A 23,645-nucleotide genomic window follows, 5' to 3' on the forward strand; every position below is an offset into this window, starting at 1 on the left:
CCTGCTCCCTCTGGTACTTTCTGGCAAAATGTTACACAGTAAATAAGCAGATTGTGGCAGAAAGTCAAACGAGATATTTGACTTCACATCTGAATATGAGATCGCGTTTCTCTTCATAGTAGAAATATAGGTATGTTGTACAGAAACAGTGGAGATAAAATTCTCCATTTCTGTGACCTGGTTCTTTGAAGAAAGAGCTAGGAGGGAAGTACTGAAGCCATGGCAAGTTGTGAAGATTAACTGCAGTGTGAAAAGCCCCAAACAAGGGTTTTAATTGGAACAGCGAAATCCAGCTACAAGAGCTTGAATTGGCTAAAACATGAAAAAGAATTGGGGGGGAGAGGGGGGAGGGGTTGGAGGAGGTGGTTATAAACCCTTCTGGAAATAACAATGTTGGAGACATGTTCATTATTTGTCGTTAATGATCGATGTCTCTGCCCCTTTCCTCTGAGCCCAAGCAGCTTCAGCCAGTCAGTCCAACGTGAACCTCTCCATGGTTTCACTGCAGCTCCTCTCCAAAGGGACCGAAATTCCATTTGCTAAATACGCAGACGTTAGGAACATGAGAACTGCAGCCGGAAAATGGGAGTAAATACTCCAGTCAGTGTGTGCAGCGGAGGAAGGCACCGCCTCGCTCAGGAGCAGCTGTCGTAGTAGGCGACTCGCTTGCTGATGGCATCCCGAATCCTGCCCACCCGCTCCTGCAGGCCTGACAGCGTGGCTGACTTGGACAGCAAGGCTCTGTTGCTTTCCTGAATTTCTGTCTCTAAAGCTGAGGAGAGAGTGCAGGAAAGGGTAATGTGAAATCACAACTGGAGGAAGGCGTCATGTCCAGTTTTCCTCCCCAGCCTGAGCCTCCCCCTCCCTCCTGCACCAAAAAAAAAACAACGTGACTTTCCTCTGGCACTCAAAAGCCCTCCCCTGGTGCATGAGACCATTATACTGAGCTCACAGGCTTACCTGCCATCCTAAGCATCATTGCCGAAGTTTCCTCAAAGAGATCTTTTGCCTCCTGGCCTATGCTCTGTACCCGGCTGCCTTGCCCTCCCAGCACTGGGCTCTGCTCCATCCTACTCTTCAGCTCAGCGTACATTTGTTTCACCTGTTGCAAAGACTGTGGAAAAGCAAATAAAAATAAATAATAATAATAATAAGCAAATAAATGAGATTTTCCAATGTCGAATTGACTCTAAAAAGACAGAACCCATTTTAAATATTAAACAGATACTGTGCTCGAGCTCTGTGGTTACATTACTAAGCAGATGCATGACAGTTTGCAGTGCACTTACATCGAAGCTGACCAGCAGCTGTATGAGCTCCTCTACCTCAGGTGGGGCAGAGAGCAGAATCAGGGAATGGCTCGGGCCCAGCCCTGGGTGCAGGACTCCAGGTGAAGCCTCCCAAGGGCGGCGCAGAGGGGCACAATCTCCTCCCTCCCCTGCTGCCCACCCCTCTGTTGGTGCAGCCCAGGACTCAGTTGGCCTTCTGGGCTGCAAGCACACACAGCAGGCTCACATCAAGCTAATAAGCCTTCAGCAAAAGGCAGAAAATGTAAAAAGGTCCTGGAAAACTTGAGTAGTTGGATCCTGCACCAGATGAACGAGGCAACAGGGTTGTGCCTGGATGGTGGCCTCCTCGCCCCATCCAGACCTGTACCAGGACACAGCTGGCTCGGCTGTGCCATGATGTAGAGCTTAGTGACATAGTTTAGTAGGTCAGAGGTTGGACTAAGCGATCTTGGAGGTCTCCTCCAACCTAGATGGTTCTGTGTGTGTGTGTGTGTGTGTGATGATGGGAGCATGACGTGGCTGTGGTACCTGCTGTGCCCTGCCGGCCTTCTCGCCCGCTGCCGCCGCTGCCTGTTGCGCATCGCTGGCCCGCAGCCGGTTCTGCCCCGCCGCCTGCTGCAGCTGCCGCAGCCCTTCCCTCAGCGCCGCCAGCTCCTCCGCCACGGCCTGTGCGTTCCTCTCGGCTGGGCCAAGAACGGCCTCGATCTGAAAGCAGAGAGCCACACGTCAAGAAGGAAAGCGCAGCCAAGATCTGTCTGCAACGTGTTTTGCACCATGCAGGGAGCAGCTACGTGGCCTGGTGGACACGTCCCAGACTTGTCCCTGGGATTTTCATCAGGGACCATGGCTGGAACTCAGGGAAGAAGGCAAATGAGACATGCAGGAGGACGGGGTTTTGCACAGAAAGCCCCCTTTCTCCAGTTCGCCAGTCCAGTCCTCTACCAAGCTTGGGATTTTCGGAGCAGCAGTGAGCAGGGCCCAGCGCTGTTCCTCAGAAGTCACCAGCCCCCACTCACCTCCTCAACACGCTCTTGGATGAACCGGAGCGAGGAACTGGAGCCCCTGATAGCCCCCTGCGCCTCCAGCAGCACCGTGTTTGCTCGTCTCAGATACCCAACCACCTCTTCCACATCGCCCTCCACGGCATTTGCCCGGTTCCTGGGGAAACACAGAAAGCAGAGAGTGGGCATGGATAATTGCATGGACTGGTGGTCAAGGAGGCAGAGGCAAAATAAGCTGGAGAAGCAAGACAGGACTGTAACAGAGAAGGCTGCAGTCCACACACACCATACAAATCTGCCACAGAGCAGCTTTCTGTTCAAGAGAAGTGTGACTTCCATTTCACATCCCCCAGCAGAGAAAACGAACTGAGGAGAGAGAAAAGCCTTCTTTTAAATGATCTAGAAACACCTATTTTGCAAGCGGTGCAAGACAAAGTATTAGAAGGGAAGCAACAGCTACTGAACCAGTTTCAGTGAACACTTTTCTGCTTGCAGTGGGGCTGTTCTGACCAGGTGACAGAGCTTCCCACAGAAAGGCAGACTGCCTTGTCTCTTCCAGCAGGCTAAGCAGGTGTCAGACGCTATCAAGGAGTTTACATACTTATCCCGCTAACCTTCTCGCTGGGATATTGCTGCAAGTCAACACGTGACAGAGCAGATGCTCCAAATTTGCAAGGGCACTCTGTAATTGCTTTTTAAGGGGCCATGGGATAATCCTTCCAACTTTCACCCAGAAAACAAATAGCCCATTTAATCCCCTCATGCTCTCTTGTGCAACTAGGATGTAGGTCACCAATATCAAGTAATAGCAGAGCAAGCCTGTCATCTCCTGTCCTAAGGGCTCAAGGAATAGAGAAAAGCCTCTGTTACTTTTGGTAAAGACCTGCTTGTTTTAGTATCCATAACAAGTTCTGTCATTGGCAGCCAGACTCTTATTTGTATTGGGGTAGCAGAGAAGTGTATGTAGAGATTGCAAAGTCACTCTTAGCCACTCTACATACATAGAAGATTCTGGGCTAAAAGTAAGTCAGTCCAGCTCCAGCCAAGTTAGATTTCATCCTAAGAATCACCACATTCACTCCAGCTGAGTGACCAAAAAAAGCCCTTCAAAGCTGCCAAAGCTGCCAAAAGCCCTTCAACCAAACCAACCTGGCTTGTTCTGCCTCCTGCTGAAGCCGCTTGGCCTTCGCGATGTCCTCGGCTGTCTGGGCCAGGATGCTCTCTGGGCACTGCAGTTTAGTAGCCAAATTTTGGATCTCGGTCATTTTTCTCAGGACTGCAGCAGCATCCGTGGGGAGACGCAGTGAGAGAACAAACTCACTGATTTCCTGGATTGTAGCAGGGTCCGTGTCTTTGTCTGCAGAGCAGGCAAACAGACGGACAATGTCAGAAGCAGGAGAGGGGAAGGTAGGAGTGCAAACACAAGGCAGGGTGGAGGCAGATGCCCAGCTGTGGATGCTCTCACACGCACAGCCTCTTCCTTTCAGACAGCTGTCAGGGTCCACCCCAAATTCAGTCCCCCCCACTCAGCTTCCATCACAGGGCAAGCTGGTGAGCAGAGCAGCAGAAACAACCCTTTACCCAGCTCTGCCCTTTTTCATTCCTTTCCTCTATGTTTTGGTGCGTAAGGACGGGATTCATTCCTGCTGCCTATGCCAGTTTTGTGCCGTATCTTCAGGGGGTTTAAGCAGCCTGTTGATGCTCTGTGATTCTTTCTGTTATTCTGAATAACATTTCTGACATCTTTTCCCAGCCTGACTCCGTGTTACCCCTCAGCATGGCTTGCCCTCAACATGCTGGTCAGCATTCTCTGGCACTTTTGATGCTTCAGACTTCCTGAGGCTCTTATGTGTTGTTACCTGGCCCTGGAGATTTGCTCAGGGTCTTAAACTTCAGACTGAACTAAATCTCCCATTGATTACTGTTACAGATTTCCAGGACTCTGTTGTATTTAAAGGACAAATAAAATAAACACAAAAACAGTGAGACAAAAAATTGTCTCACTATTGAGAAGCTTCCCTACTGCACAGAATGAAATAAGAACTGTTTTATATTCGATGTGAACTTCTCATTCATACCAGCAAAACTTCCAGGAAAGTACCGAAACACTGCCTTTAATTTGGCAAGGATTAAAATATGGCTAAGCCCAGAGCAGAGTCAGGTAGACCTCACTGAGTACATGAGGTTGTGTTTCAACACAAGGCTGTTTTATTGCACAAATAAAAGTTAATAAATTTGAGGAATCAGAAGCAGGCAAAGCCCAAGGGACATTAGCCCAGTGATTAGCTCAGAAATATCTTCACTCATCATTAACACCAGGCAGCACCAAATGACCTGAATTTCTTATTCAGCTAATGCTCATGAGGCCTATTATGTTATTACAATCTGTCTGTGAACAATAAGTCATCCCACTGGTTTATAGGACAATGAGGAATTCTCGTGTGATTAACAGTCTGCTCCAGAGATCTGTCCATTTATCTCCCTGCGGTCAGTGAGGGTTGCTGGTAAACTTCTCTGCACCATGGTCAGTGCTGACTACAAACCCTTGGAGAGCACCAGCCATGGGCATGGGTTTGTCCCCAGGCCCTGGGGATGGTGAGAGGCACAGTGGCAGAGCAAGGCACCAAAGCAATCTGGATAAATTGGACAGCTGAGAGCCTAACTGGGGTGAGCTGTTCAGACGACTCCCTTGTACCCTGTTCTCATCCATAACATCACTGTAAGGATTAAATTTTCTATGTGCAAGCCAACCTGCACAGGCACAGGGTGAGCTTGGCAGCGCTACCTGACAAGAAGTTTCGCACTTGCTGGATGAACTGCTGGATGCGCCGCACATCTCCCTCAATCTGGGTTCTTGTTACACTCATCTGCTCCACCAGCCGCCGGACATTGCTCTGAATCTGATTAGCAGATGTCTCCGTTGTTTTAATCTGCAAGCAACAAAACCCTGATGGAGTCGCTTCTACTTGACCTGGAATCCCAGCAGCTCTACCCAGGCCCTGAGTGAATTGGACAGGACACTTTGCAGTTCCACCATTTCCCATTTTTAGCGTGCCATTGCTTTAAAGGATTGCAAATGTTAAAGACCGAGGGCTGGATTTGCAAAGGAAACCCTCAAAGAGGAGCAGTACTGTTTAGCTTCATAAAACACATTTGAAATGGATTTTGAATGACTTTAAAAACTCATTTCATCTTTGCAAGCCCTCCAAGGCTGTAGAAAAAATGTGCAACAGCACGAACACACACTCACCAGCTGCGCCGTGTCCCGCAGCCGCGCGCTCAGGCTGCCCAGCTCCCTGGAGGCCTTGGTGGCCGTGCCGAGGGCCCCGGCGGACCGCGGGAAGGCGCCGCGGCAGGAGAGGCCGGCCCCGCAGGCTGTGCCGTTGTCTCGCGGGCAGAGCAGCCCCTGGCACTGGGCAGGAGTGCACTTCTCCACGCGGAAGCCGCCGCAGATCTGGAGAGGGACGAGAGCAGCAGGGTGTTGAGGGCACCCAGCCAGCTGGGTGAGACCTCGCGGAGAGAAACTGGTGATCCATGGGGATGGTGTTTCCACAGACTCTCACTGAGCTGGGGAACGTGGCAGGCTTGTGCAGCCGGAGCTCACCCGGGGACATGGACAGAGCCAGCCCACCCAACAGCGTTGGCTGAAGCACCTTGGCTGCCAGCACCAGCCCCGAGCACACCGCACAGCCCAAATGCACAAGGGGCACCAGGGCTAGGTGTGTGGATGGCTCACAAAGTGTAAGAGCAAACATCTCAGGACAGCTACTCTTCCCCTCGTGGCATGGGAACCCCATCCAACTGCTGCAGTTTGCGTTTAGGGAGAGAACGGGATGAGGAGACCTGACACCAACGGCCTTCATTGCCTGGCATCTTCTAAATGTTTCACCCACTGGAGGGGGCACTGCAGCAGGGGCATGTGCAAGCCCAGAGCCAGTGCAAGAACCAGCACTGGCTGATGGCTTGGGAATGTTTTGGTGCCCTGAAAAGCAGAGAGGGGAGGCTGGTGGTCTCCACAGCAACCGTGCATTAGGAGGCACTGAAATGGATCTCCATGGCAATAACAAAGCAGTGAAGGAGAAAGAAAAGAAACCTTATCCAGAAATTAAGTGGGTCTTTGAGATACGAGAACTGACACGTGAGAGTCTTTGGAGGAAAAAGGCACGTGCCTGGGAGGGGGGCAGGGGAACACTGGGTATCTGTTCTCCTTTGGCAGGGGATGCTCAGACAATTCTCCCCTGACGTCCCAAAGCAGCAGTCTGCCAGGATGCCGCTGGGCTGCATCCCTCTGAGCAAAGACGTCACTCTGCCACGCTGAGTGGGTTGACCACAGCGTGAGGCTTCAGCCTCCCGAGCACGACAAGGCTCACTCAGTGACCAGCCAGAAACCCACGTTGTGCTTTCACCTTGTTTGCTGCAGGGGTGAGGTTGGGGGACGAGGCCACCTCGGCCCTGAGGGCCAGCAGCTTGGTGCTGTGCGCGCCAGCCGCCCCCTCCAGCGCCGCGGCGTTCCTGCGGTTCTCCCTGGAGCGGGCCAGCAGCGCGGCAGCGCCGGCAACGAGGCCGCTGGCATTGGCAGATGTCTGGTAAGCAGACCTGATCGTCTGGAAGGCTCCTGCAGGAATGAGAGCACTACATGACACGGATGCCTCCGTGACTCATAAATGCAGCAGAGCTACCTAAAGGAAGGCGTTGACTACACCCCGCGAGTGGATGTGTGCGCGGAGAGGAGGGGGACACTGAGTGATTAGTCACTAAGGCACAAACAAAAAGCTCCCTTTATTTCCAAATGCCTTTCAGCCATTCCTTCGCACTGAGCTGCAGAGCTGTCCTGAAGGACTGACCTCTGGTTCGGGGCTGAAGGACTGAAACAAAACTAAAGCCAAAGCCATGCCCATGCTGAGGCTGGGCTTTGCTCTGCGCAGAGCAGAAGGGCTTGGTAGGGGCAGGACAGGGGGCCCCGTGAACCCTTTCCACTGCCCCTGGGCAGCCCCCATCCCATGGTGAGGGCGCAGACCTCTGTGCCTGCTCGGGCTGCAAACCCCCACGGACAGCGGCCACGCTCTGCAGCTCAGCACGGGGGAGACAGCAGACAACAAGGCACTCGGAGAGAATTAGCTGCTGCAGGGATTTAATGGCCACCTACCACCAGCAGCATCACAGGGCTTAATTAGCTCTTCTAAGCGCCTGACAGCTCACTGCCTGGCTCCCCTCCCCACCTCTCCATCTCTTCCATCTGTGCACAGCCCTCACTGCTGCAGCCACCCCCCGGCTCCGTGCCACCCCCTCTGCTGTCCCCCACCGGGCCGTGGCAGTGGCAGTGCTGCAGCACATGGAGCTGTGCTGGCCGGGAGGGACATGGCCCCAGCAGGACATGGGGACACTGCATGCCCAGCTCCCAGCCCCAGCCACCACAGCAAATAACCCAAAATCATCGGTCAGTGGTGAGAGGCTGGGTAGAAAGCATCTCCCGTGTGGGAGGGAGGGAAGGAGAGAGAGAGGGAGGATCTGTTTGCTGTGCCTGTGCTGACAGAGGGTTGAAAACTTCATCTCCTCCACCTGGCCGGTGGGAAACCACCAGGCATGCAGTCACAGCGAGGTAAATTAACAGCTGCTAATTAAGAGATTTTAGAGCCGCAGCGCTGTACCTGACAGATCTGTGCTGCGGCTGGTTTCAAACTGGGTCTTCTTGCTCTGGTACTGGTTGTTAATAATAACCAGGCTGCTGTTGATGGCTTTGAGCTCGCTCGATAGAGAGGCAGTCACATCCAGCAACTGAAAGTTGGGGTTGATGCCTTGCATCTGCTCTCTGGGAAAGAAAAAGCAGAAAACGTGAATCTGAGTAGAGAGAAAACCACCCTCAGGCACAGACCAAGGCCCTCTCGTGCAGGGATGCTGCGAGCACACGGTGAGCAGCCACTTGCCAGCCCCAGCAGAGAGGGGCACAGGGCTACAGCTCCCCATGCTGGGTGCCTCACAGGGCCCGGGCACGCTGCCTCCAGCCGAAGCTGCCCAGCAGTTTGGTGCAAGGACAGAGAAGCCAGCACCTCCTCCCAGTGCAGGAGGGACCCCCCAGCACATCCCTCATCCCTCACCTGATGGCAGCGAGCGCGCTGCCCACCTGGGCCAGGCCCTGCTCGGTGCCGGGGGAGCGGCTGAGGATGCCCTGCGCCTGCTGCGCTGTGCCCTCCGCCTGCGCGAGGCGGGGGCCCAGGCGAGAGCCCCCAGTGCCCCCGGGCAGCAGCACGCTGGAATTGCTCAGGGCAGACTGGTGCAGGCGCAGGCGCAGGCGCTGGATGTCACCGTCGTAGGCGTGGAAGCAGGGGTGGCAGGGCTCGCAGCTGGGGTAGGTGCTGCAGTGGTCGCGCTGGCACTGGTCGCAGCGGGGGCCGGTGACGCCCGGGCGGCAGAGGCAGCGGCCCGTGGATTTGTCACACCCCGCGTCCTCCGTGCCCTGGAAGTCGCAGTTGCACTCTGGGGGATGGAAAGCGGAGAGGAAAGGAGGGTGAAGGCCACAGAAAGGGGAAAATGGAAATAAGTCAGGTCCTGCTAAGTGGACACCAACGCGATGCAGTCCATCCCACCCTGCAGTGCCTGGGACGGAGGTGGTGGGGCAGAGGGGATGGAGCAGCCCCTAACCCCGCTGCTCGCCCAGCCCCTGACTGAGGGTCCTGCCCCGGCTGCCAGCAGGGGACACGTGGAGGGCAACAGGGATGAGCTGGGGGGGCTGCTCTTGTAAAACAGTGTGGGAAATGCTGCTGTCAGGACATGGGCTGGGTGCTGCTCTTCCAGAACAGCCGTGATTTCACAGCACTAAGCACCAGGCCAAACCAAAACCGATGCTCCCTACCTGTGCACCCTACCCTGGCATTTCCATAGTGCCTGTCAGGGCAGGCCTGCTCCTGCTGCGCAGCAGAGCACGTCCGCCCCGCGAAGCCTTCTCTGCACGAACACTGTCCTGTGAACTGGGGAAGGAGAAAGCCGTCAGGGAGACCCAGCCCCGAGCGCTTTCCTGGGAGAGAAAGTGCTCGGCTCCCTGGCCGCCTAGCCTGGAGTTTCCAGCCAGGGAGAGGTGCCCAGGGAGAGGGATGAAGCAGAGCAGAAGAAAAGCAGCACCTGAAGCAAAAGCAGCAGCTTGTTCCCCACGCAGCTTCTCTGTGGGGGCAAAGCAGTGAGCACTGCTCCCCGGTACAGAGGGGGCGAGATGGAAGGAAGTGTTTTTGTCACCTGCTGTCACTCCTCTCCTCAGCCCCTGCCCTCAGATGTGGCCATAGGCTCAGCAAAGAACAGAGCCGTGGGGCCAAATCTGCAGAAAGCCTCTGCTCACGGGCACTGCAAAGCCGAGCAATGGTTTTGTTCCCAAAACAAAGGAATCGCCCACAAGCAAACAGTTCGTGGGCTCAGGTCTCCTCCCTGCACTGTTTGGGCCTATCTTTGGCTCTTAGGTTTTGTCAATGCTTTTTTACATTTAGCTTTAATTTTCTCAGCTGTCTATTAAGACAGAAGTGACACACATGCTTTGCATTGACAAATGAGGATAATTAACTTGCCTTTACTGTGTGAAGATCTCTTATTAGGATTTCCTTACTAAATAAATATCAGGCCTTTTAAAATGGCTTAATCTTGCTTTCATAATTACCACCTCCATTCACTTTCCTGAACACCCTATCATAGGCTTCTAGGAAATGGGAAGAGGAAAACAAGAGCAGAACGTGTTAGGAATCACACTGCCCCTCTGTGGAGGCTCCCAAAGGTGGGACGGGGCAGACGGAGCCACAGGACAGGCGCTTTTGATGCTCTGAGCGATCAATAATAAATAGTGCTGATTTTTTCGCCAAAGGAAAATCAGTGCAGAGACCACTGGTGACCACCCAAGGGTGCTCGGGGCACAGTGGCAGTGGTACCTGGTTGCAGTGGGTGCTGAGGGAGCCGCCGGGGTGGCAGTCGCAGGGCCGGCAGCCCCGGCCGCTCGCCATGTCCCAGTGCCCGGCCGCGCACTGGTCGCATTCGGCGCCCACCACGTTGGGCAGGCAGGAGCACTGCCCCGTCTCGTCGTCACAGGGCATGTCCTGCCGCGTTCCCAGCACGTTGCAGGAGCATCCTGAAACGAGGAGGGTTTCCTTGGATCAAAATCGGGTGCTGAGCAGCAGCCTGGCTTCCCACGAAGCTGGGAAGCTGCTGCGCAAGACGTGCTCTCCTTCCCCTCCCTTCGCAGCACAGCACAAAGGACACATCCCTGCTCTAGCACCATGGTTCCTGCCTGAGCCTCGCAGAGAGACTCAGCAGCCTGAGCATCCTCCGTGTCCCCAGCGCAGCTCGGCGTGTTGGAGCTGAGCCGTGGCTGCCCTCTGCTGCGCACAGCCCGGCTCGCCCACACGGCATCGCCTGCAGCATCCCCGCAGCTTCCCACACCCAGGGAGGCGCTCGTCAAGGGGACACAGCCCACCACGGGCCTTGAGCTCTGCTTTCCCTCTGCTTGTGGCCAAATGTGTACCTGAGACAGGCTGCAGCCCGAGCCGGGAGCTTTATAAGCTTTTGCAAATAGTGCTCGGTCTCGGAAACCCCAAACCAGAGCTGGCTGGGAAGCACGGCCCTTTCAGAGCCGCCAAGGATGCCAAGGGAGGAGGCGGGTGGGAAGCAGGGGCTGCCTCGGGGTGTACTCACTGCGGCAGCCCATGGGGTTGGCATGGGCCAGCTGGGCGAAGCCCGGCTTGCAGAGGTGGCAGCGCTCGCCCTGCACGTTCTCCTTGCAGACGCAGCGCCCCGAGAGCGGGTCGCAGATGGAGCCCGGCACTGTGCCATCAGGGTCGCACTCACAGGCTGGAAACATGAGAGAAGTGGCGTGGCAGAGGAGCCTGGGGAGCAGGAGGGGGGCTCAGGGAGGGCATGACGAGGGGTTGGCCAGGCACTCACGCAGACAGGCTTCAGGATGGGTGAGATCTTGCCGCTGGTTGCGGAAATAGTTCGTTTGGCAGCGCTCGCAGTTGTTCCCCGCCGTGTTGTGCTGGCAGTTGTCACAGACGCCCCCGCTCACCCCGCCACTGCTGCGGAAAACCTCCGGGTCGAAGTGGCACGAGGTTGAGTGGCCGTTGCAGTTGCACCCTGAAACAACCCCAAAACAGCTCATCCGGTGCTGGAAGCGTGCAAGACCCTCCAGCAGCCGGAGGGCACGCTGTCACTAGAGGGTGCCCGAGTCCCCTGCACGGTGCACTGGCACCCAGTAAGCACCCCAGTATGGAGCTGGAGCCCACTGGGCAGAGTGGGAGAGCATGACTGCACCCTTGGCACCGCCTGGCCGCAGCCCCAGTGAAGCAAAGCCAATGCCAACACTCCAGGAAGGCGTTCTGCAGAGATGCTTTGTGCTCAGGGGGAGGAAAGGGGAAAGGCTGTCACCGTACGCTGGCACTCGTGGGGGTCGTTGTCCTCCGCGGGGGCCCACGGGCGGGCGTTGTAGAGGGCAGCGCAGCGCTCGCAGTGGGGGCCGGCGGTGTTGTGCTGGCACTCGCAGTGTCCGTGGACCTGCTGCAGAGACCAGGCTTTACCCCACCTCGCCGGCAGCATCTGCTCGGGTCTGAGCTTCGCTCCCTCACTGCCCTTCCAGCAGAGCCACCCCTGGCCTGACCCTGCCCAGCTCCCAGCTGGAGACGGGGCTCCAGCACCCAGGCAGCCCCACCATGGCACCCGGGATGCGCTGCTGCTCATCCTCTGAGACAGTGCAATTCCCATCCCACCACCTGCCCACAGACAAACACCTTCCAGAAGAGGACAAGCAGAGACTGGGGATGAGACAATCCCACAGCAGCGAACAACCTGTGCTGGCAGGAGCCTGCTGAAGCCTTCTGCGTGCACCCTGCCAGGCCAGGAGACCCAATGTGGGTGCAGCAGTTACCCCCAGAGCATGAACTCCCACAGCCACTGAGCTCCTTAACTGAAACCCCTCTACCTTCATCCCATACAAGACGTGGGTTTGTGCTGGGGTAACAGAGGCTGCTGTGTCACGGCCACCACCCCATTTCTGCAGGCAAACTGGGCACCGTTACAAACAGCCTGCTGGGCAGCACTCATGGAGGGGGGGTGACGGACCCTGGTGTTTCCCCCAGGCTCAGGGAGGGTCTGACACCACGGCACCATCTCCGGGCTCACCGCGGCGTGGGGGTCTCCCGACGGGGTGCAGCGGTCGGCGTGGCCATTGCAGAAGCAGCTTCCCAGCACCTGCATTTCCGTCACGGCGTAGAAGGTGCTGGGCGAGTGGTAGCCCTGGCGCAGGACGTGCGGGAGCTGGGTGAAGTTGATTCTGAGGTTGGTGAATTGCCCCAGCCCTGTTGGGGACAGAGACGCGATGTGAGGGGGCGGCAGGCACCAAGGTACCTCTACAGAAACACCTCGCGATGCGCGTGGAGGGCTTGGAGTGATGGGGATGGCAGCGTCGGCACAAAGAGCAGCGGCTGAATCATCAGTGAAGCCCCAAAGCTGCTCCTCGACATGTCAGAGGTGCCAGGGCAGCCTTGGGACATGCAGCAGCTCAGGGCCTGGCTGCTCCCCGGCGGGGCCAAACCCTCCATGGCACCACAGAATAGCCAGGAGCTGCCTCCTCCCTCCCCTCCCAGACGTAAAGGAGGCCGGTGGCTTACTGCTGACAGCCTGGCTGTACGAGGTAGTAATGGTCGATGCCAGATCTTGGACACTGAATTTCACCTGAGAAGGGGGAAAGAGAAAAAAATAAAAAATAAAAAAAAAGAGAGAGAAAAGTTAAAACCCAGGACACGCAGGGTGCTGTTCCTTCCTGCCCTGGGCAGTGAGGCTGTGTGTGCTCCAGGCCCACCTCCTCTGCAGAGCCATCACTTAAGGCAAGGAAAAGGCCCCGGAGGGTTTTGCAGGAACCAACAGAGCCCACAGAGCAGGGCTTTCCTCTCAGAGGAGCTCCCCCCCAGCAGTGCTGGATGCACACCAACTCTATCCCTCTCCAGGTGCAATACCTGCAGGTTTCTGGGCCACCACAAGCTTCCAGGACATCACGCTGGCCACCCTCCCCAGACCCAGGGTCACGCTGCAGGGCACAGGCACCTGCTGGGACCCTTCCCCAGCCCCCCAAGCCCCTCCAAAATCTCACCTTGCCCCCGTGCGCAGGGTACCCGTGCTGGGCCTGCAGCGCCTGGCACCGAGCGTCCCCCCAGCTCTCGGGGGAGCCCCGGGGGACGTGGGGGAAGGCGGTGGCACAGTCGGAGGCCAGGTACTGGTACACCTCCCAGGTCTTGCCGAAGTCGGTGGAGCGCTCGATGAGCATCGCGGTGGGCAGCGGCGACTGCAGCAGTGGGGAGAGAGGCACACGTGTAAGGCCGTGCCCCCAGCTGGCTTCCACACGGGGCAGGATTTTTCAGCAGGATGGGGGCCCAGCACCCTGCTCTGCTCCTCCCAAACACCAGGGGAATGGGGGAAAGGGAGAATGGGGCACTATCGCTGGCCTGCTTCCTATCGGGAGCCTGGGGGGAGCCATGCACTGAGACCCCCACGTGTCACTGAGAGCCAGCAGTGCCCATCCACCGCCACCCAGGACATCCCCACGCTGCATACAGACCCTGAAGTCAAGCACGATGCCATCGAGCTGGTACTTCTCATCCAGATCCAGCTGCAAATAGACGCGCTCGATGCCTGCGGACACAGAAAGGCAGCTTCAGAGATGCAGGCTACGGACTTTGGAAAAACAAACCATTTTGCTGCCCGAGCCGAGTCGCCTTTTTTCTCTCTTTCCCCCATCCCACTGAACTCAACGCCTGCCCTGGCCGCTGCCGGGGGCCGGGACTCACCGCTCTGGGACTGCCACCAGCGCGAGCGCCCAGCGGAGGACAGCACGTTTGCGACGCGGTGCCCGTTGTGGGAGTGTGGCAGCCGGGAGTCGCACCTGCAGCATCTCATGTTCCACTGCAAGGAGAAAAGGTGGGTGGGAGCCTGGCCGGGCACGGACCCAACAAAGACCCCACAGGCACCGGGCAAGGGCCCAGTGCAGCAGGGACTGAACCGAGGAGCGCGCGGCATCGATGGAGCTGAGCTGTTGGAGGCCTGGGGAACGATGCTCAGGACCTGAGCGGTTGCCCTCACTCCCCATAAGATAAAATAAATTAAAAAAAAAAAAGCAACTCATGAATTTAAGGATTAAAAACCAAAACCAAAATTGTTTTGACTAAAACATATTTTTGGCAAAACACCAAAAAAATGTCTTTTTCAACCCCCCCCCCTCTTTTCCGCAATGACAGCTCTTGATAAAAATCTCTTTGCAGCTTTTCAGCACCAGCGTGCCTTTTGCACAGGGCTGAGCGGGCTGTTTGTTTGGGCTAACAGAAAGGCCTTTCTCTCGCATCCAAAACCCTGCGCGGGGCTCGGCCCCTCTGCACTCTCCCCTCCGAGCAAAGCGGCAGCAAACAGCTCGGCGGGTGAAAAGTCAGCGGGTGGAAGTCGAGTGGCTCAAAGTTCAGCCCTTCACTTGAGCAAGGCATTCAAGGAGCAAACAGATGTGGCCCAGGGAACACGGGGTCTGGAGAAAACAGGGTCCCCGGGGAGCAAACAAATCCCCAACCAAGCAACGCGCCGTGCCGGTGCTTCCGAACGGCTGCCGGGTGCCCGCAGCACATGAGCAGGCTCAGAAACACGCGGAAAGGGGCAGAAAGGAGATTGAGCAAGAGACGGGACAGAGCTGGAAAGGTCCAGAACCTGGCCAAGGGGAGAGCTGGGCATGGAGAAGGGAGATTGGCTGGGTGAGGGCACCACGACACGGGGGAATCCTGCAGGTGAAGCTGAGGTGGGGAGAGGAAGGTGCCGGGGGACGGTGCAGCCGTGGGTGATGATCGAGCCTGTGGCAGACCCGCAGGGGATGGCCTTGGCTACAGCACCCGGCACCGAGCTACGGTGGCCATCAGACAGGGGAGAGCAGAAGAAGGGCACTCAGCACCTCCAGCCAGGCACCATGAGGACGGAGAGCAGATGCTGTCTGCTGGAAATGGTCCCAGGGCTGTGCACTAAGGCGGGCAGTGAACGGCATAGGGCAGCATTGTCCCAAAAGCCAGAATGATGTGAATCGTTTAGGCTGGAAGCTGAAGTCATCGGGCACCAGAGCTGTGAAGCAGCCTCCCAAATGAAGGGGTGGGGCACACGTTTCACCCTGATGCATCCCAAAGGCTGAGAAATTGGAGAAGATCAAGAGCTGCATTTGCCCACGGTGTCAGGATCAGCCGGGACGGCGCAGAAAGGTCGTCCCGGAGGAACTGGGTTTGATGGGAAAGGAGGGGAGCCCCTGGCACCGGGCACAGCAGCTGTCACTGGGATGGCAACACGACACCCCACTGCGAGGGCTGGTGGCCGTGAGATGGCACCGGAGGCGCGGGTGGATCTGGGACCCCAGTGATGGGATCGGCTTTCAGCGGCAGAGCCACGCAGCAGGCGGCAAGCAGTGCTTTGTACCCCTCTCCATGCTAAAATCGCCCCATCTGCTACTTAAACAAAGGAGCACGTTCCAGCTGATGATCCTACACAGGCTGGGTTTGGGAGAAATCTGTGCCTGGGAGAGGCAGCAGGAGGCAGTGGCCCAGAGGGTGCGGTGGGACGAAGGTTTCTGTTTTCCCTTTTAAACCACGGAAAGGTCAATTCATAGTTATAATTATTTCCTTACTCCTGAGTTAGGATCATCTAAGTCAGACGAGTCTTATTTCTACAAAAAGGGACTCAAAACCATCAACACTCTTTTTTTCCTTTTTTTTTTAACTTAAAGACAAATTAACGGGACAACTGCCCAGGGGTCAGCTTCCAGCACCCCCCGAGTTGAGCTCCCTGTCCAGGCCCAGGAGCCTCTCGGCACTGCACTGGGCAGGGAGAAGATCCTCAGCGTAAACCAATCTGTTTCCATAATATTTTCCACTCTTTATGTTCTCTGTCTATAAATATCCCAGAACAGGAGTTGGCTAACTACAATATTTATAACAATATTGCAGAGTAAGCAAACAGAGAGGCTTCAGACTATATAATCATGCAATTTCCCTGGCTTTACCAACTCCTCCTGGCTCTGCCAATAAAATCAGAAACGTTATCTGATCCAGTCAGAAGAATTCATTGCAGATAATGACTGCTAGCAGCAGAGTGTCAGGAAAGCTACGGCAATTATCCCCAGAAATAATCTAGCCAACAATTGCCAATAATGATTAAACTTCACAACGGTTCTGACTGTGATTAGAGCAGGGGGGAGGAAGGCTTCCTGCAAGGGGAAAGGTCAATGTCAGCTAAATTATTCAGTAGGAGTTACTCATGCATACTTATGAAGACCATTCATAGGGCCACAGACACAAACACATCCTAGCCACCACGAAGCAGAGCTGGCAGCAAACCTTGGCCAATTTATGGTTTCCCTGCTTTATCAGCGGGGCCCTCCCAGCACATCCCAGACCCCTGCACACGCTGTGCCTGCTGCCAGCCCCACAGCACCAGGGCCCAGGCTGGATTCGGCTCCACTCCCTGCCAAGGGGGGGAAAAAAATATTAAAAAAAAAGAAAAAATCCTCCCACAGCTCCAGACCTGAGTGTGAAAAGAGTGTTGCTGCCCCCCTCCCCCTGCCCCAATTTTTATTGAGGCTAAAATTAACACTGGAAACAAAACTCATTTCATGTACTCTGAGCATATTATGAAATTCCTCTATTGCACAACACAAGAATTCACTATTACTGCCTGTGACTATGTGTCTCAAAGTTCCTTGGGACAGAGGGAATTACCAAAAATGACATTCCAGCTCCGGGTTGAGGGGAGAGTTTCCAGGAGCCCATCTTTCCCCAGTTCTCCCCCTCATTTTCAGCAGCAGAGCAGCAGCCTCAGTAGATTGATCTGAGCCGGGCTTGCCAGGAATAGACCAGGGCTGTGGGAGGACGTGACGGGAAGGGAAATTCAGAGGGCACAGTCCAAGCTTGGCCACCAAGCCCCTGGCCCTGGCTCTCTGTCTCTCCTCCCCTCCCTGCCAAACAGCAGAGACCACAAACCGAGTGCTACCGGCACGAAGAAGGGGCGTGAGCTCCAGTAGCTGTCAGACCCAGGGCTGGAAAGGGATAAGGGATATAGGAAAGCAAAAGAAAATGTAGGTCTGCTTGGAAACTGCTAGCTGCCCTCCTATCAGGAGAAGGACATTTGAGAGAAAAAGCTAGCGTGTTGAGAATAAACAGGTTTGTGTTTTAGAAAGAAATGGTGGAGGAAAAATAATTATGCAGAGGAACAGCCAGCTGCTGGGGATGTCTGTACATTACATGGAAAAGCAGCCCAAACTGCAAACCGGGATGCAAAGCATGTGCACGATGTGCTCCACGAGAGGAACGAGCCACGTCTCTGCAGGTGACCACCAGCTCTGAAGGTTCCCCTGTGGCTCTGCTTCAGGGTTTTGCTGCTCTCCTGCTCTGACCTTGTGAACCAGCCACCAACTCACCTCCCGCGCCTCCCCTCCCCTTTTTTTGGGGCAGAAAACCTCAAACCATTCGAAGCTGATGGACTCTGCCCAAAGTATTTCACATAGCCGCAGCTGCCATTTCAATACAAGCAGAGAGCCCTTGAAACATAACCTGCTGGCAGAAGCGCGTAACCCAAAATAAATCCCATCAGCAAATATGGGAAGCTGCCTCTCTCCAGTGATGAAATGGAAACCTTTAATCGCTGTGGAGACCTTGGAGGCCCTGTTCTTGTCCCAGCCCGTGTCAGTCGGAGGCAGTGTGTCAGTTGGGCTCCTGGCACGCTGCCTCCCACAGGGGACCTTGTGGGGTCTTGCACGCTTAGTACCGCCCGGGACGGTAATTACTGTGCCAGGTTTATTTGGGGACAGCGTGGAAGGTGTTAGGAATTCGTATGTATATGTGTGCATAGAGAGAGGCAGAGCATTATTTGAAAATAGGGTTGGCAGCAAGACGTTATGTTAGGAACAAGGACACCTGTTAAAGCTGAGTTATGCAATTCCCTTTTCCAGCCCGTTTGACTTCCCCGCTAGCACCAGCTGCACAACATTTCCGCACCGGGCCAGCGGAGCAGTAAGAGCTCCATATGCTTCCCACAGGAAGATGCTGTAGAGGTTACCCATGGACGTCATCGTGGTTAAACTTCTCAGCGAGCAATTTGGAGCTGCAAAGCTGGACCATGCTTCAGCTCGAAGCACAGGTGGATGTGTTAGCCACAATATCCCACGCCACCTCCTTGCTTGGCTGGTCAGAAGTGAGACCGTGCACTCTGAGGTCATGCTCAAAACATGAACAGAACTCTGTCTCCCCGTCTGGTTTTACTAGCACCCCCCAAATTCAGAGGTGATCGCAGGAGCAGGACAAGCATCCCATGCCTGAGGCTTAAGGAAACGAAGTTCATTCCTCTTGCTTAAAAGCAAGCATGTGGGTGCCTGTTTTCCTCACCCAGTCTGTTCTCGCATCATCTCCCCTCAGAAAAGCTTTATTTAAAACCTGCCAGGATGACAGTCTGCAAATCCATACTGCACGAGCTGGGCCCAGCTCTCCACACGCTGCTGGGGCCCGGCTGCCTCTGCAGCTTGTCTGCGAGGGGATGACGTGATGTCTCAGAGCATATGTGGCAATTTGCACTTGTGTAGCAAAAAAAAAGATACAGAGAACGGAGGAGGAGGGGGAAAGAAGTGGGAAATTGCCTTTTTTTTTTTTTTCTTCTGTATTCACTGCAGGTAGAGACACATCCCTGCAGCCAAGAACGAGGTGTGTCTGGATGCCAGAGCAGGATGTGATAAGCACAGGGCAGCAACCCATGGCTGCTCTGCTACCTCTGATGGGTCAGGAATACAAATTATTCGGCGTGAACCTTGACATTATGAAGCAACAGCCTACACCAGGAGCCCTGCGCTGAGCAGGGGGATCCCCTGCGGTCCCATCCGACCACAGTCATTTCCCAGTTCTGAGGATGATTTTTTTCTCTGCAAAAGACTTGGGTTTGATTCACAACTGGGGTCTACAAAGCAAATGAGCTGGGGGGCACAGGGGTGCTTAAACACAATGGGGAGAGATGCTACCGACCAGCCCTGCCACCAGCACCAGGAGAAGCCCTCTGCCACTGCCCGGTGGTCTTGCACTCCTGCACTGAGTTGTGCACGGATTAGGCTCCTGGGGTGCCTGCCACCTCACATCCTCACCCAGCTAGCCCCACATCACAGCATGAGGAGGGTGATTCTCACCCTTCATTGCTCACATCCTCCACACGCCCATGAAAAGCAGGTGAAAAAAGGCAGAAAACCTCAGTCATTGACCTTACACAAACAACATTTTCCTATCACAAGTTTCCCAGGGTCAGGGTGTGAGGACCCATGTAATTGCCACATGGACACAAACTGCTTTGCTCTAGGAAGTGGAACAAACAGAAGGAAACCCATTTTTTCCTTATCTTGCCTCTTTGACAAAAGATTTCACAGTGATGTGGAGGGTGCTTCGGATACCTCCGAATTAAGAAAATATCCAGAATAGTCTGTAGCTATTTTCTAGTTCTGGATAAGTCCTCAAGCTGAAAACATTGCAGGAGCCCAGAGGACAGAAGCATCTCTTGAGAAGTATTAATCTCATGCAGCAAGACCCAGCCAAGGCAGTAGTGTTGCAGAGCCGAATGCAGCACGACGCCTTTGTGCTGTCCACAGAAGGGGCAGCCGGGCCAGGAACCTGATAATCCGCGTGAAAACCACACCACACCTTCCCTCAGCTACAGCTGGCGGCGTCAGCTGCCCATATTGCTACCAAAGCACTATGCTTAGCATTTAAATACAGAGATAAGTTAACAGGGCCTTGAATCACCCCTCCTTCGGGAGTCTTGCCACATCCACCAGTGCCTTTAGGACTCCAAATCTAGGGCCACCTATTTTTCCCTTTCATTTTCCATCTTCCCCTCGCTTCCCCGCTGACTCCAACAGCCATTCCCTGAGCACTGAGTGGTTTCCATTGGTCTGCCTGGTTTCCACCCCCCATCACTTTTCTAATCATCGCTGCAGTCCCTGTGCTATAAATGGCCATTCCGAGGCTCTCCTGGCTTTCGCAGCCAAGGCATGGAGCAATCGGCGGTGCAAAGTATAAAGGTTAGAGGGATCTGGAGCCAGAATGCTGGAGCAGACAACGGAGCAGGGGCCGAGATCGGTGCCCACAGCGAGCAGCCCAGCAGCATTGCAAAAGAGCCCCCGGAGGGCCGCGGGGCTGGCGGCGGGGCCAGACAGCTCGCAGCCGCCAGCTGGCACGGGGGCATCGGCAGCCAGAGCAACCCCTCATCCCATGCCCTCTGCTGAGATTGCAAAACTGACTCCAGATTTGTACCTATTTGGCACCAAATCACGAGCAAGACAACAAAAAAAAGGCAGAAGAGTCGACAAATAAACTGTCCCACTTTTCCACGGGATGGGAAAAGGAAAAAGTGAGTTCAGGGGATTAATTTTTGCTTAAATTTGGAAATGTTTAATACATGAGGATTTCTCCTTCTGCTAAGATAGGAGCTGAAGTATAACTTGCAGTAGGCATTACAGCTGCAAAGCAGAACAGAAGTGAGGGGCTCTGATTCCAGTAAAGGAAGGGGTCACATATGTGAGGGCGCTGGGTGCCCAAAGGCCCTAAAGCTAGAAGTGGTGAATCCAAATTAACATACCACTGTTAATTGTTCCAAAATCCTTTTAACCCTGGTAGTTATTACACACACAATTCTGCTCCAAAATTAACATAAACCATGAAGAAAAAATAAATTAACTCAGACCAGAAATAATTCCTTGCCTTTTTCCCCAGCTTTGAGAAGCAGCAGGGGTTCTGTGCTCTGCCCAGGAGGCGAGCAACCAGCCCTGCTCCTGGGAAGCCACTGGGAGCCTGAGCGGAGGCGATGCCTGGCTGCAGATCGCAGGCCTGACAAAGGCCAGCACTGCACCAGGAGAGGAGCCAGGGGATGTGATGCTCACGCCCGTCGGCCAGGGAGCTGTCCCAGCTTCACACCAAGCAGCAGCTCCCAGCTGCACACAGCAGGAGGTCTGCAGCCCAGCGAGACCACCGCCAGCTCGCTGCCACACCTGGGCCTTCAGGTTTAGGGGGAACAAAAGCAGAAGAAAGCTGACTCACTTGAGCTGGATTTCACTGTAGAGAGCCACGTGGAGGTCTGCCATTTCCTTTCCTCTTGAGCACCTCTTACAAGCACCGTCCCAAATCCCCTCTTGCCTGCCCTGCGCTGAACCCGCTCCTTCCCGAGCTCCCCCCGCTGCAGCTGCATTTCCAGACCAGCACAGAAAGGCTTTAGGAAGTGTTCACGTCACAGACATCACCCTTGGCAGAGCACAGAGCTTAAAATGCTACAGAATTATCCATAATCTCTGAGTTTGATGGTGGCTTTGGAGCCTGGGAATCTGCAGCTGGCTGCAACGCTATCCCCTGAGCACGACTTCCTACCCCCACACAGCCGAGGAATTGGAAACAGCTGCTCAGATCAGCAGCTTTTCCAGTGAAAGACCTGGAATGCTCCCACTTTGACAACTGAAATATGAGTTCAGTTTATAGCTGAAGAGGCTGGGGATCAGAAAGCTTGGGATTTTTTGGATGCAGAAGCTTCCATTTTGGCCCCTTCACAGCCCCTGCCCATGAGCCGTGCTCGGCTCCTCTGCTCTAACAAGGGGGCAGAGGAGGACGCCGGGGCTGGAGGGGACACGACAGACTGTGCAGTGACCCAACAAGACTGGGAGGGGAATAATACCTGAAGTAGATTAAAGACATCACTGTAAAGGGCAGGACGGATGGATAGAGGCATTAGCATCCCTCCAGGGGGCTCAAGAGCACGGAGGAGACAGGAGCACGTACCTCTCCGTGGGGTGTGCAGTACGTCTCGGGCTTGGTGAGGCCGCAGGTGGAGGAGGCTCGGAGGTGCTGGACGCGTCCCAGCAGGAGGTCCCCCCTGGGGGGGTAGCAGGCACCTCGGGAGCAGTCGTGCTGCGCGCCCAGCAGCCGCAGGGAGGCTGGAACAGCAGGAGAGGACTTGGGGCTGCGGCAGGGTGGCACACCGTGATCAGCCAGCAACCCTGCCACTTCCCACGGCAGGTCAGCTACCAGGTCATGCGTGGGGCAAAGCCACAAATGCACATGCCAGAAAGGACAAGGGTATTTTACCCCAAATTGCCTTTGTTTTAAATAGTACAAAGCACTTAGAACACCTTCTGTTAGCTGTTACTTCTGAAACTCTTCCTTGATGTTGTGCCTACCCAAAATCCCCAGTGTTTGGGTTTCAGGGATGCTCGGTTCCCTGCCCATTGTGCTGAACAGCCCAGGCTGGTTTTCCCCATTTACCTCCAGACCCCTAGAGCAGGGTGCTTGGGTCAGACAGAAGCCTTTTGCCAAAGGACCAGCACTGTTACTGAACACCAATCTCCCAGTTGCTGCCACAATACTGCTACTAATACAACGCTTACTCTAGCAGCATTTATTAGCCTCATATACTTCCTATTATTCACTTCTCATCAATAAACTTAATTTTCCAATTCTCTTTGCAAGAAATTTAGCTGTATATAAACCCACCTCACTTAAATCATGGTACACATGGAGGCTCTAGGCAATGTAACTCACTGCATTACTCATGTACAACCCCAATTAAAAGAGAAAGGTCATTTCCAATAGGCAGTAAGCATTTAGTCAGCTTTCCCTCATCTTTCTAGAAACACTGCATGGCAAGCCTTACCCAGCAGGACAAATAATGCCCATGGCCAAAGCTGGCAGCGAGACTCCATGCTGGCAAGGACGAGGACACACCTATGGAGGAATATGCAGCATAAGCAAAAACGAGTAGAAAATGTCAGCTTAAAGCTCTGCCCGGGTCCTTCACATTCCTTATTTTTCTATGGTGAGGTAATTTTAATTGGTCGACAACACAGCATCATGGGTGATAATCAGGAATAACAGAGGATGATCAGCCCCTCAGACCGTGCAGCAAAACAAACCCACACAAAGGATCCCGGCTTCTCTTCGGACTCAGGAAGCACACCCAGGATCCTCCCCAGCTGTGCAAAGACAGCCCTCTCACCCAGACACTATCTTTGGATCTTCAAGGTATTGCAGAGGTGAACCGCAGAGGCGAGCACAGCCCCTCACCCTTGGCAGAGCTGATTTCTGCCTGCCCGGCTCCCGGGGACCTCAAAGAGCCGCAGACCCAGCACAGCCACCGCAGCAGGCAGGGAGCGGTGCCAGCACCAGCAGGGACGATACAGAGATGAGCCCTGCAACCGCCCTGCCCCGTGCTTTGTCCTCCAGCCCCACCCTTGTTGTGCTTCCAGATCAAAGTGCCCGATGGCCGGGAGCCTTGGTCTTGCAGAAATGCTGCAGTGAAGTGCGTGCCGCAG

General features: G+C 54.9%; 1 protein-coding gene across 1 annotated transcript; it reads right to left on the reverse strand.

Annotated features, from left to right (window-relative positions):
* Positions 1-635: 635 nt before the first annotated feature.
* On the reverse strand, positions 636-23,042 carry LAMB3 (laminin subunit beta 3; the record flags this gene model as incomplete). Its single annotated transcript, XM_084302080.1, has 22 exons — positions 22,988-23,042; positions 22,117-22,271; positions 14,095-14,209; positions 13,866-13,939; positions 13,401-13,592; positions 12,922-12,985; positions 12,434-12,609; positions 11,689-11,812; positions 11,204-11,392; positions 10,955-11,110; positions 10,195-10,391; positions 9,141-9,255; positions 8,386-8,764; positions 7,939-8,099; positions 6,697-6,905; positions 5,541-5,744; positions 5,076-5,220; positions 3,440-3,647; positions 2,306-2,447; positions 1,818-1,994; positions 961-1,114; positions 636-772 (listed from the first exon to the last, which is right to left on the reverse strand). Exons 1-22 carry the CDS (start codon positions 23,034-23,036, stop codon positions 636-638), a joined length of 3,522 nt encoding a protein of 1,173 aa, XP_084158206.1. The 5' UTR covers positions 23,037-23,042.
* Positions 23,043-23,645: the final 603 nt, after the last annotated feature.

The sequence above is a fragment of the Netta rufina genome, assembly GCF_964035555.1.
Source record: "Netta rufina genome assembly, chromosome: 26".
In the NCBI taxonomy this organism is placed as follows: Eukaryota; Metazoa; Chordata; class Aves; order Anseriformes; family Anatidae; genus Netta; species Netta rufina.